Source organism: Lygodium microphyllum, chromosome 2 (genome assembly GCF_053477565.2).
Source record: "Lygodium microphyllum isolate KBCC chromosome 2, Lygodium_microphyllum_v1.1.10, whole genome shotgun sequence".
Taxonomy (NCBI): domain Eukaryota; kingdom Viridiplantae; phylum Streptophyta; class Polypodiopsida; order Schizaeales; family Lygodiaceae; genus Lygodium; species Lygodium microphyllum.
This window is the reverse complement of record NC_141136.1, coordinates 139,249,201-139,262,068: the sequence shown is the minus strand read 5'-3', so window position 1 is coordinate 139,262,068 and position 12,868 is coordinate 139,249,201. Positions and strand designations below refer to the sequence as shown.

Below are 12,868 nucleotides of genomic sequence, written 5' to 3'. Positions count from 1 at the left end.
CTATAATAAAAGGGTTGATCTTGCAAGGGTATATTGCCTCTAGATGGGTACGAGATCCTAACACCTGGAATTCCCATGGTGGTCACATTTTCTCCCTAAGTATCCATTCTTCCCTTCCGTAATAACCAAAGTACCATTACATTAGCTAGTAACCCCAATTATTCCAAAGAAGAAGCATGTTGGCGTGCACTATCATTTCATCAAAGAGTAGATAGAGCTAAGCAATCATAGCAACAGGAAACGACCATCTCAAGCCCCCAAAACACAAAAATGAATGGATGTGCCGAAATGGGACGAGGGACATCCCCTATCCCGTCCCCAATAGCCGCCCCCCCTGTCCCAACGGTCCCCTACCCATCCCCTTGTCATATCCTCTGTTAAGGGATCTTCTCTCTCTTTTTTTGGGAGAGGGGACACTGGTTTTTTTGTGGGTTTTTTTCGTGGGTGATTTTTTCAACTTCTTCCAAGGACTTCCCCTTTTATAACACATACTGTTAGCAGATATGTCAGAGTTTGTGCATGCACAGGCTAGGCACATTCTTTAGGATATTTAAGCATTTTTATTTGTGTCATTTTATGGTCATATTGGGCATTTATTGCTGGCCAACCAGCATTAAATGCTGGCTGACCTGATCATTTCAAGGACATATTTTTGTCCTATTTATTCAGGCTCTTCCTCCTCAGTCAATCAATCACTCATTATCACTTGTGGATCTTCTGTTGGGGAGAGGAGCCAATGCCGGTACCCATGCAAACAGTGACTCACTGTTGTATGCGACTGTCTCGTATTGTATATATGGATTCCATTTCCCAAGCATACATCTGAGTTCTCATCTATATTGTGTTCTTCAATGTTCTTTCTTTCCCTTTCTCTTTTTCTCTTGTGTTTCAGCAATTTATTACAGCATACGTTAACACTTCCATTGCTGCTCCACTTCTGACATGGTATCACATTTCAAGTTCTATGCTCTTGCTGTATTTCATTTGTTGAATTCAGGACTGTTTTGACCATTGCTGGTCAGGCAATTGCTGCTCCAACCAGGCAACTTGTTTTACCTACATTTTTGCTAACATCAACAATTCGTACTGCATTTTTTATGACGTCAACTGATTTTGATGCAAACAACCATGAGGAAGCCGTGCTTACATGGAATTCGGACAATGCTCGTGCTTACTCGGCCTTGCTTTGGTGCATTTCCAAAGAAGTCCTACTGACGGTTACCTCTTGCAGGACATCTTCTGAAGTATGGACGAAGTTGCAGCTGCTGTACGCAGCACCTTCCACCATGAGGGCGGTTACTCTTTATGGACAGCTCTAGCAAATTTCATTCAAGCCAAAGATACTATCCAGTCTTTTCTACTTCGTGTGACCCAGATCCAGGACCGACTTCAGCAAATGCAATCTACCCTTCCAAAGGCTCATCTTATTGGACTCATACTCTCCAAACTTCCTCCGGTGTTCAATGGAGTGGTGAATGCTTTGAGGGTGCAAACATCATCGACTCCTACCAATTTTACACATATGACATCCATGCTGCTTGAGCATGAGGCATCATTGTGGTTACAAGGGAGGCTTTCATCAAGTTCTAGTGAGGCTCTTGCAGCTTCAGAGAGATGTTCAAAGAAGAAGAAGTCAAAGACCCAGGACCCAGTGTTACCAATGTGGGAAGAAAGGTCATTTACGGAAGGACTGCAAAGAGTTAGCAACTTCTAGGAAGAAGGAGGAGAAGCCGAAGCAGAATGTGGACTTCAACGACGAGTCATCATCTACCTCTAACTCAAACCCCAATCCTTTGGCCAAGGAGAAGTCCCAAGCGCAGAAAGGTGTTGGGATATAAAGGCCCGGTAACCTCCGTGTATATAGTACACGCACATTGTACATGTGAACGCACCCTTTACGTGCCCTAAGTATAAATACATTTTATTCTTTGTGTACAAACACATTGTTGGTACACTCTTATCATCTCAAACTCTCTCAAGTCATCACACTCACTAGTTCACTCCTGCTCGACCTCCATCACTCTCTGTTGTGCCCCCCCTCCAATTCCAACAACTGTTATCAGAGCTGACGGTTCCGTGCTCGCTTCCCAACGCTTTTCCAGCCAGACGTTAGCAGGCAGATGGTGACCAAGACAATCTAGCAACTAGCGGCAGGTCAACGAGGGACCAGGCGACTAGCGACGTGGTCTGTAGGCGCACACCACGACCATCATGGAGGCCGTTGTGTGTCAACGAGATCCGGTGGGCGTGGATCAGGCGCTTGCTATTGCACGCGGTGAAGACGTGCAGGTGACGACTGGGAACGGGGCGACGTGCAAGCAACCTCGCGTGACGGTTCGCGACTGGACATGTGAGAGACCTAGACAGGCGGGCGACGTGACGCAACGGGGGTCAATTTTTTCTCTAATCCCCTCATTACTACTTGCCTTGGCATGTGTTCACACACCAGAGACACAGTTTCAAAATCTGAGCAAATCGAGCCACAGAATTTGGGGCTTTTCCTAGATCTGGTATCATTCATGCTTGTCAGTGACTTTTGAGTCAGAAATTGCAGACATCGCGAGCGGTGACCTCAATTAAATTGGGGATTTTGCAAATTTTGTCGAAATTTTGCCTTTTTGGGTAAAATTTCCTGACATTGGCAAAGCTTTACTCAGCTGGGTCAGATTAACTGACATTCATGCAATTTTGGACTTAAAATTTTGGGGATTTGCGCAGAATTTGGTAAATTTCTGCATCTTTTGCCCGTGCAGTGACTGGTTAATGTACAAACAGCAGAGATTTATTTCTGGTTGAGGAAAAACAGCAAGTATTTTGCTGTCCTTACCTCTCTGAAGAGGGTTGATGGAAAAGGCTCTAAACTTGATTTTTGTAATGAGTGTCAATTTGGAAAGCAAATAAAAATTTCTTTTGCCTCTGGTGTCTCTCGTAAGTCCAATGTCTTAGACTTAGTGCATTCTAATGTATGTAGTATGCCCGTGAAATCATTGGGTGGTGCTGCATATTTTGTCTCCTTTATTGATGACTGTTCCAAGAAGATTTGGGTGTACTTGCTGAAAAAGAAAAGTAATGTGTTTGCTGTTTTTAAAACTTTTCATGCATTTGTGACCACTCACACAGGTAGAAAGTTGAAATGCTTGCGAACTGATAATAGGGGTGAGTTCACATTGACTGAATTCAAGTCCTTTTGTGACTTGCATGGTATTAAGAGGGAGCTTACGACCCCTTACTCAAATGGGATGGCTGAAAGATATAACAGGACTTTATGTGAAAGAGTGCGGTACATGCTGTCCACTGCTAATCTTCCTCGTGCATTTTGGGGAGAGGCACTCAAAACCGCGGTTCACATTTGCAACCGCTCTCCAAACAGGTCCTTAAATAATGGCATCCCTGAGGAGGTTTGATCTGGCAAATCAGCCTCATATGACCATTTACGCATTTTTAGCTGTGATCCCTTTGTGCATGTTAGGAATGAACTGAGGAATAAACTTGACCCGAAATCTACCAAAGGCATCTTCATGGGCTATGGTGATAGGGGTGAATTTGGCTACACAGTGTGGTTACCTCAGTCCAAGAAAATTATTCGCAGCCGTAATGTTGTGTTTAATAAGGCAAAATTGCTGAAAGGCACTCTAGCCTCTAATGAAGATCTAAAAAATGTAAAATTTCAGAGTTTGCAGCCACCCATTACTTTAGAAAATGAGCCTCAAGGTGCTGTACCACAGGCTGAAACTGATGATCAGCCGGTAACTTTTGAGCCAGATGATGATGGACAGCAAATAGAAGCACAAGGAGGTCATGGACAGCAAGATAGGCTTGCTAATTATGAAAATGCAAGGGCTATAAATGAAATTAAAGGTGCTGTACAGCAAGAACAGCATGCTGAAAATGGTTTACAGCAGCAAATGAATGCTGAAAATAATATACCTCCTGATGTAGACCCAATTCCTGACAATGTTGATCATTGGGTACGCATGTCTACACGCGTAAGAAGGCAACCACATAGGTTTGACCCCTCCTTGCATTATGTGATGCTTACAAATGAGGGTGAGCCTCTTACATACAAAGAGGCCAAGTCATGTGAGTTCAGCAGTAAGTGGGAGCTAGCTATGCAGGAAGAGATTAAATCTCTATATGCAAATGATACTTGGGATCTTGTGTCATTACCAAAGGGAAGAAAGTCACTTCCAAACAAATGGGTGTACAAAGTCAAGACAGTTGATAGGAAACCCGAGTACAAGACAAGGCTAGTTGCCAAAGGTTATGCAAAAGGAAGGGATTGACTTCCAAGAGGTCTTCTCACCTGTTGTGAAGATTACCACTTTACGTGTGCTTTTTGCTCTTATTGTTGTTGTGGATTTAGAGCTGTATCAAATGGATGTAAAACCAGCTTTCTTGCATGGTGACATTGATGAGGAAATCTACATGAAACAGCCCGAGGGCTTTGTAGTTCCTGGAAAAGAACAGATGGTGTGTAAGCTAAAACGCAGCTTGTATGGGCTGAAGCAAGCACCACGGCAGTGATACAAAAAGTTTGATACTTTTATGCTATCTCATGAGTTTACACGCAGCCATGCAGATCATTGCTTGTACATGAAAAAGGATACAGATGGTAGCCCCATAATACTTGTTTTGTATGTGGATGATATGTTACTAGCTGGGAAAAGAAAGACTAGCTTGGATGCTCTCAAAAATCAGCTGAAATCAGCTTTCCCCATGAAAGATTTGGGGAATGCACAGCATATTTTGGGCATGAGGATTTGTAGAGATAGAATGCAGAAATTGCTGTTTTTATCTCAAGAAAAGTACATTGGAAAGGTACTCGACAGATTTGACATGGCTGAAGCTAAGCCTTTTGGGGTACCCTTACCTCCTTATCTCAAGCTTAGCAAAGCCAACAGCCCAAAAGATAACGTGGAAGCAAATGCTATGAAGGGAGTTCCTTATGCATCAGTTTGTGGCTCTCTTATGTATGCTATGGTTACTACTCGTCCAAACATTGCTCATGCAGTGGGAGTTGTTAGCAGGTTTATGTCAAATCCTGGCAAAGCACATTGGGAGGCTATCAAGTGTATTCTTTGATACCTTAAGGGTACACAAAGAAAAAGCATTTGCTATGGGCAGGATGCACTTAGTTTGCAAGGTTATTGTGATGCAAACTGTTAGCAGTCATGTTTGTCATGTCTTGTCATCTCCTGCCTGTGAGCCTCAATCTGAGTCAGACAAGGACTTTAGGAGCTCTGACTTGTCTATCACTTGTTTTGACGAAGGAGGTAGCTCGTTTTAGAGCACTCAGTTTATTGCATTTCACTGCATTTTCTCCTCCAATCAGGATTTTATGTGCATTTTCCAAGGCAGTTTTTGCATTCTTCAGCCTGCCTCACCTGCCAGACATTGTCCACCCTTTCTGGGATTTTTCTGAGAATTCCTGGCATTTTTACCAGCATTAAATGCTGGTCAGACATATTTATGGCCTCAAATTTCACGTCGGCCAGTTTTTGGTTTTTTTGGTTATTTATAGCCATTTCCCACTATGCAGTCAGTTGTATTATCATCTTCCCTCCTCCTTTGGCAGGTGCACACTCCAACTCCGTCATCTTCCTCCGTCTTTGGTGCTGCCGTCATCATCAACTTGATCTGGTGCCCTCACTGACGCTTCGGGCTGTGTGCAAGGACTGATCAGTCCACAGTTTTGTATTCAACATTCATTACAGTCAGTGCAGATTTTCTTCCTTCATTTTCTGCTTTCTCTCTCTCTCCCTTTGTGTTTGTGTTTCTTCTTCCGTTGCGCACTCTCACAACATGGCAAGTGACTTGGACACTCGTAGGTCCACCAGCGGGTGTGTCTTTACAGTTGCTAGTGGGGTTGTTTCTTGGTGTTCCAAGTTGCAAAATATTGTTGCACTAAATACCACTGAAGCCGAATACATATCAGCTACTAAAGCTTCTAAGGAAGCTATATGGTTGAGCGACTTGCAGATGATCTCGGCATGTCTATGGGTACTGCAGTTTTGGGATGTGATAGCCAAAGTGCTGTGTATCTAGCTAAGAATGCCATGTATCATTCGCGCACAAAGCATATAGATGTGTGATATCACTTCATCAAACAGATTCTGGAAGATGGTCAAATCACATTGACCAAGATTAAAACACAAGACAACCCTGCAAATGTTCTCACTAAAAGTCTAAGCAGAGCTCAACACGAGCATTGCATTCGCCTAGTGGGAGTTGGTTAGCTAGAGGTTCATATCGAACCTTTAAGTGGGAGGTTATTGGGATATAAAGGCCCGATAACCTCCGTGTATATAGTGCACGCACATTGTACATGTGAACGCACCCTTTGCGTGCCCTAAGTATAAATACATTTTATTCTTTGTATACCAACACATTGTTGGTACACTCTTATCATCTCAAACTCTCTCAAGCCGTCACATTCACTGGTTCACTCCTGCTCGACCTCCATCACTCTCTTTTGTGCCCTCCCTCTAGTTCCAACAAAAGGATAAACTTATATGGATCGCAAGAAGGGCTTGATGGCCCCTTCCTCAGCTACTTTCTAGTGGTGGTGATGCCAACCATCCCTCACGACTCTCCAATACCAGAGAGGGAGAGGGTCGTGAGATGCGACAACTGCACCTCATCTGTACATCTATACAAATGCACACGCTCCAAAGAGGGACTTCCCCGATGCATTGATTAAAGTCTTGCAGGTTCAGCTAGGATTGACATAAAGGTTCATGATGGGCTATTTTACTAACAGAGAGAGGGTTTGGTTCCTAGTCTTGAGCTCACACAAGAGGACACTTTGGCGGTCTTGCCAAAGGCAGGGAATCCATGGTCACGTATGTTCCGAAGGCATTTTTGGCAGGGTGGTCATGTATGCTACTAAGAGACATTGGGACAAACACACAGATATGCTATGATCTTCTCTATTTTCAAGAGCCAGTATGATCGACATCGACCTCAAGTTCTCTCTGAGGCACCTTGGTGGTGGCTTGATCACCCACTGCTTGGGTATCCATGGTTCTACTTGCTGGTTCTATGCTGTATAGTTTATGATTTATTCTCATTGTACCATTGTATTGTATCAAATCACCCCTGATCTGAGAGAGGGTGTTAGCACATATGTCAGCTTATGTGTGAGTTTGTGCAAGCAAAGGCTAGGCACATTATTTAGGATATTTACGCATTTTTATTTGTGTCATTTTATGGTCATATTGGGCATTAAATGTTGGCCGACCTGATCGTTTTGAGGACATATTTTTGTCCTATTTATTCAAGCTCTTCCTCCTCAGTCAGTCGGTCACTCATCATCACTTGTGGATCTTCTATTGGGGGGAGAGGAGCCAGTGCCGGTGCCGGTGCCCACATAGCTAGTGACTCGTTGTTGTATGCGACTATCTCGTGTTAGATATATGGATTTCATTTCCCAAGCATACATCTGAGTTCTCATCTATATTGTGTTCTTCAGTGTTCTTTCTTTCCCTTTCTCTTTTGTCTTGTGTATCAGCAGTTTATTACAACATATGCTTACACTTCCATTGCTGCTCCACTTCTAACACATACAAATACAAAATCAACATACTCTTGTATGAAGTACTATAAAATCAGTCAAAATTACACGTCGTTTTTCTACAATGGAAAATACATGTATGTATGCATGCACATGCATATGTTCTTTGATAGTATACATTGACCCACACATCCATCCACCACATCACATGTATACATTTTAAAATGCTATTTATGCATGTTGTCCCACCCCCCATCCCCGTCCCCATTCCCTGCTTTTAGTTGTCCCAAGACAAATAAATGTAATCGTTGTATGTCTAGAATGATTCTATTACGATTGGATATTTTATTATAATAGTATACATTCACCCACACATCCATCCACCACATCACATGTATACATTTTAAAATGCTATTTATGCATGTTGTCCCACCCCCCATCCCCGTCCCCATTCCCTGCTTTTAGTTGTCCCAAGACAAATAATTGTAATCGTTGTATGTCTAGAATGATTCTATTACCATTGGATATTTTATTATAATAATCATCCATGAGCTAAGAGAGGGTGTTAGCAGAGTACATATCCTAGGTACTAGAATGTTTATCCTAGACACCAAGACCCATCGCCAATGTGCATCTCATTTCTAAGACAATGCCATTTTGGTTGGCAAATTGTGTATAATGCACCTTTTTGTTGTGGCCAACTTGTCATTTACGATGTATTACTTTGGTGAATTTATAAGCTTTTGCTCCACAATTTTACAAGCATTAGATACTCAATCCTACAACACACTCGCTTCCTAGTGGAAAGAGGGAATTTATATGCACTTTGCTACTTGCACACTCAACTCGTGCCATTGTACTATTCTTGAGCTTAAATATTTATTGGATAGGTCCGGCCTGCAACAAGTAGTGATCTTCCATCACAGTTATGCCATTTGTAGTCTCAAAGCATTCGTTTTTGAAGAGTTCATTAAATCTATGTTAGAGTTTGCTAAACATATGTTTAGCAAATTTTTCATAGCTTTCATAAAAGCTAACTACTTGTCGTAGGTTCGAACTATCCAATAGAAATTTCAAAATGTCTCTCTTAAAGAGAAGTTTCAAAAATGCATGATAATGAAACATAAGTAGCATTCAAGCCTTGCTTCAAGACTCTCACCACCATATTCGAAGGCCAACACATTCCTTCAATACTTTCGTAGATGAGATTGTCATCCAAATGAGCCTGGATACTCATTTTGGTACATGCATGTCATCATTTATGTTCGTTGCAATTTTCTATTAGTAGTGTCTCTTTGCTTCCATTGCTCCACACTTTTCTAACAATTGGACCATTTGTAGGGATCATTAATAATCAACAATGTAGATTTCAAATGCAAATATCTTCCCATTGGGTGATTGTTTTCTCCACCTTCTCCAAGAGAGGTTCAACTGCTATTGCATTTCACCTAGCATTACTTGCTAGATGTTGATTTTGTGGCACAAACACATTGCCAAACCTTATGTTGCTTCCACGCTTAGTTTTCTAGAAGCACATGAGAAGACAAGGCATGCCCAAGATGAGGACTTGGCAAGGATTGTTGATCAACCAATTGATGGTTAGCACCATGAGCACTATGTTCTTAGAGATGGCTTCATCACGATGCATAGTAGTCTTTGTGTCACAAAGCTCATGATGCAACAAGGTAGTTTGCCAAGGCAATGTCGCACTCATGGGACTGATGGGACTCGCATGGAGCTGGTCATGGCAACAAGGTGATGATACTCATGATGTGGTGATGACACACAATGATTGGGCTGGTAGGGGATGAAATGCAGCAATCCCTCCTTGATCCCTTCTATACAATTGGGGTGGGCATTTGTCCAACCAAACTCCAAAAGAACAATTTAACTTTGTTTTCCTTTTTTTGGCCTAATTTTTTCATAGCTTAACAAAGACGTTGCAGCACCTCTATCTAACCTATCTATCATGCGCCATTATCTTCTCCCTTATGGCACATATAAGACTTTTAAAAAGACCAATAACCTATATTCACCAAACCATATCTACTCTAAAGGTGGATCTTTCCACGATGGCAAGCACTTCATGTCAATGCAAATAACAGCCCAACTATTGGCTAAATCCACAAAACCTAAGGAAATTCCAAGACAACACTATTCAACTAACAAAAAATGTCATATATTCCACAGTCCCACATAGCCACTTAAAAAGGATTCCTCTACCAACAAAAGGCTCAAACAATCCAGTGTCTAGCCAATTGTCCTTTTGACACCTTAGTACGTCAATGTATTGATCACCCAAATTTCATACTCTCTAGTCTGTCAAGTTGCAAAAGGTTCACTTTTAGTGTAGCAAGCTTGCAACCATCAGCAATTAAGAAGGTGAGCAATGACATCTTGACTATTTCATCAGCCTTGATGCAACAGTGTGTCCGTGACACCTTTGTGCAACAACGTGTTAATTACCCAACTCTCATAGTCTCTAGTCTGCTGTCCAATTGCAAGTAGCCAACCTTTAGTGTAGCAAGCTTCCAACCATTAGCGAATTAGGAAGGTGAGCAATGACATCTTGATTGTTTCGTCGATCCTAGAGCAACATGGACAAGATGTCCAAAAAGCTCTTGCGGTTGATAAGGGCATAACATTGCCATAAAGTCCACTGCTAGAGTAAAGTGAGGAGCAAAAAGAACTGATGCAAGTGGCACATTGCTTGGATATGACATCAACCATTAAGCTAAGATTGATTAGTGCAAGGGCTCAGCATAACAAGGGGGGAAGATTGCTGCCAAATATCAAACTAAGCTGCTCTCCCCGCCTTCCTCCCCTCGCCACATGGAAGACGCAAACTGCTTCAAGGGTCCCCACTTATTCCAATCGTGATAAATGGTGGAAACTCGTGACAAATTGAAAGGCATCACTTGACACTGACCACACCCCAGTTCTGGTCGTGACAGAACACAACTCTAGTGTACTGCAAAACTGTACGTTTATGGCCTGTTTGTCACATGGTCCCTGGCTGTTCATCCATTAATGGCAGTAGCCGTTTTAAACTCAAGGCATGCAGAAGCTTCAGAATGCACACCCTCCATACAACTTTATACACAATAAACTAAAATAAGGCAAAAAGGCTGTGTTGAGGGTGCACCTGCTGTTGGAGCGCACGAGCCAGAGCAAGGTCGGCATCCACCTGGCTCCTGCTAGTAAAGGGCTGCCGCGAAGAAGCATTCTCTTCCTCGGAGACTGCGCCTGCAGCCTCGTGCTCCTCCTCCTCCTCTTCTTCCTCCCGCACCCTCTCTTCAGCTCGATCCGATGAGTTCTCCACCGCCTTGTCCATGGCCGGAGACAGGAATTTGATGCGCCCCGAGTCGCAAGCCACGAGCTTTACGACTGCACACGCACCGAAAGAGGTACCCCAAAAAAGAAACTAAGAAGCGACCGAGGGGTGACCAAAGACAGAATGTGGATTGCAGGATTGAGAGGAGCAAAATATACATGGTACAAAGAGAGTGAGATGCAGAGACACAGACAAAGGCGTGGAGAAAGAGGCACATACACAGGCACAGAGAGAGAAAGACGGGGAGAGAGATACATTACCTCAAGTGAGAGTGAGAGAGATGGGCAGGGAAGGGGCAAGATTGAAGAAGGGTTGTCTTATTATTACCCTGTTTATATCTCTATTCTTTTCTTTTTTGATCGAACCAGCGTCAAAGGGGCAAACGGACACTTGCAATTTCAAAGGAGTGATTCGTTTCTTACCAATTTACCAGCCCGTCAACATCTAGGACCTGTTTTTTCATTATCCCCAAGGTTTTATAGACATACAGCCCCTAGTCCTCATTATTCCGCATGACTAAGGGTTGGATCATGCATTTGGGCCCTCTCTAGTCACCCCTTTCCTTGAATACTCCGTCCTTTAATGCATTCTGGCAGCATTGTTCACTAAAAGTATCTGACTTAATTGCAAACAAACTCCTACTTTTCATTAACAAGGTTCAAAACTCTTTTGTAATGTGGTAGATTTATATTACTCAAAAACAAAATATGGTAAAGGCATTACAACATCAAAGGATGCAACATTGCCTTAACCCATAGACCGTAGCCTATGGCAAACTACTTGTACATCCAATGCTTTGACTCGACAGTTTTAGGACATCTATACAGTCGTCAACTAAGAGACCCCAATGCATTCAATAGGGGTTTTCCCAACTTCCCTTAAGCCATAGACCTTAGCTTTTTAGCAAACTGCTTGTACATCCAATGCTTCAACTCGATAGCTTTTAGGACATCTACATAGTCGTTAGCTAGGAGACCAACTTCCCTTCCAAAAACTACATCATTTCTTCTAACCCATGCTACATACTTGTCGGTGATGGCACTAGTGAGACTTATGAACCTTTGGCTAGCATCATCTAATGTGCCCTGATCACAAAATGTACAAGCAATCCCAAAACAAGTGCTTTTTCGTTTCTTCAGCCCTCTTACAAAAGGGACAAAGAGGGGTTATGGATATCTTATTTGCTAATGAGGGATGTAGGGACAACTTCTCAATTGCAACTCTCTGTTTGAAAACATTAAGTCTAGATGAAGGCATAGACTTCCAAATCCTTTTAAGTCTCCTCTTCCAAGTTGTCACCTTAGCTAAAGGAAATTCCTTCTTCCACTTTAACCAAGTGCTCTTGGGAATAATAGGAGGATGGTAATTTAGAATGGCTAGTCATTTCTTCTAAAGCTCATTACTAACTCTTACCGCCAATCCTTTTCCCTTCCCAAAGAAGTTATACTGAGCCTCTATCCATTTAATAGTATGCCAATAGTTATTAGCCAGATCCTAAAGGTCCTTCTGCACTTCAGACCATGAACATGCAACTCATGAGCCAACTTGGAATCCCTATCCATGGAGCAGTTGGAGGATCATGCACGTGGGAATTGAACCATGGGCTTTTGCTTAAGGAGGCGTCATTACTTCTACTATTTGATACCACACATTTGGAATCAATCACCAACAATTTCCATGACATCACTAAGGCTTGGGCTACCTCAAAATGAGGTAATTTGATCAAAAGATATGAACAACATATCACATCTTCTCAATCCACCTCAAGCTAAGGAGGGCCTTTGATAGGAGTCATTTGAGAGGCGGAGGTACACGGAAACATTTAAAATTTAACAAAGAGTGGATATGTACCTTTGCATTGAATGACACATAACTAGAAGAAAAGTTATGAGAAAGCATGCAACACTACAAACAATAAGGTGCTATTTTCTATATAAGGAAACTCGCCATATAACAAAGCATCCAGATGACCAATCAATCCAATACAAGTGTAGCATTAGACAATTCTTCAAGGTTACGGA

General features: G+C 42.4%; 1 protein-coding gene across 1 annotated transcript in view; it reads right to left on the bottom strand.

Annotated features, from left to right (window-relative positions):
- Nucleotides 1-11,231, bottom strand: part of LOC148040391 (RING/U-box superfamily protein) — a 59,903-nt gene extending 48,672 nt beyond the window's left edge. Inside the window, exons 1-2 of the mRNA XM_087699114.1 lie at nucleotides 11,108-11,231; nucleotides 10,659-10,900 (exon numbers count right to left, since the gene is read on the bottom strand). Coding sequence (XP_087555240.1) covers nucleotides 10,659-10,847 — 189 coding nt within the window. The 5' untranslated portion in view covers nucleotides 10,848-10,900; nucleotides 11,108-11,231. The remainder of the gene's footprint in view (nucleotides 1-10,658; nucleotides 10,901-11,107) is intronic.
- Nucleotides 11,232-12,868: the final 1,637 nt, after the last annotated feature.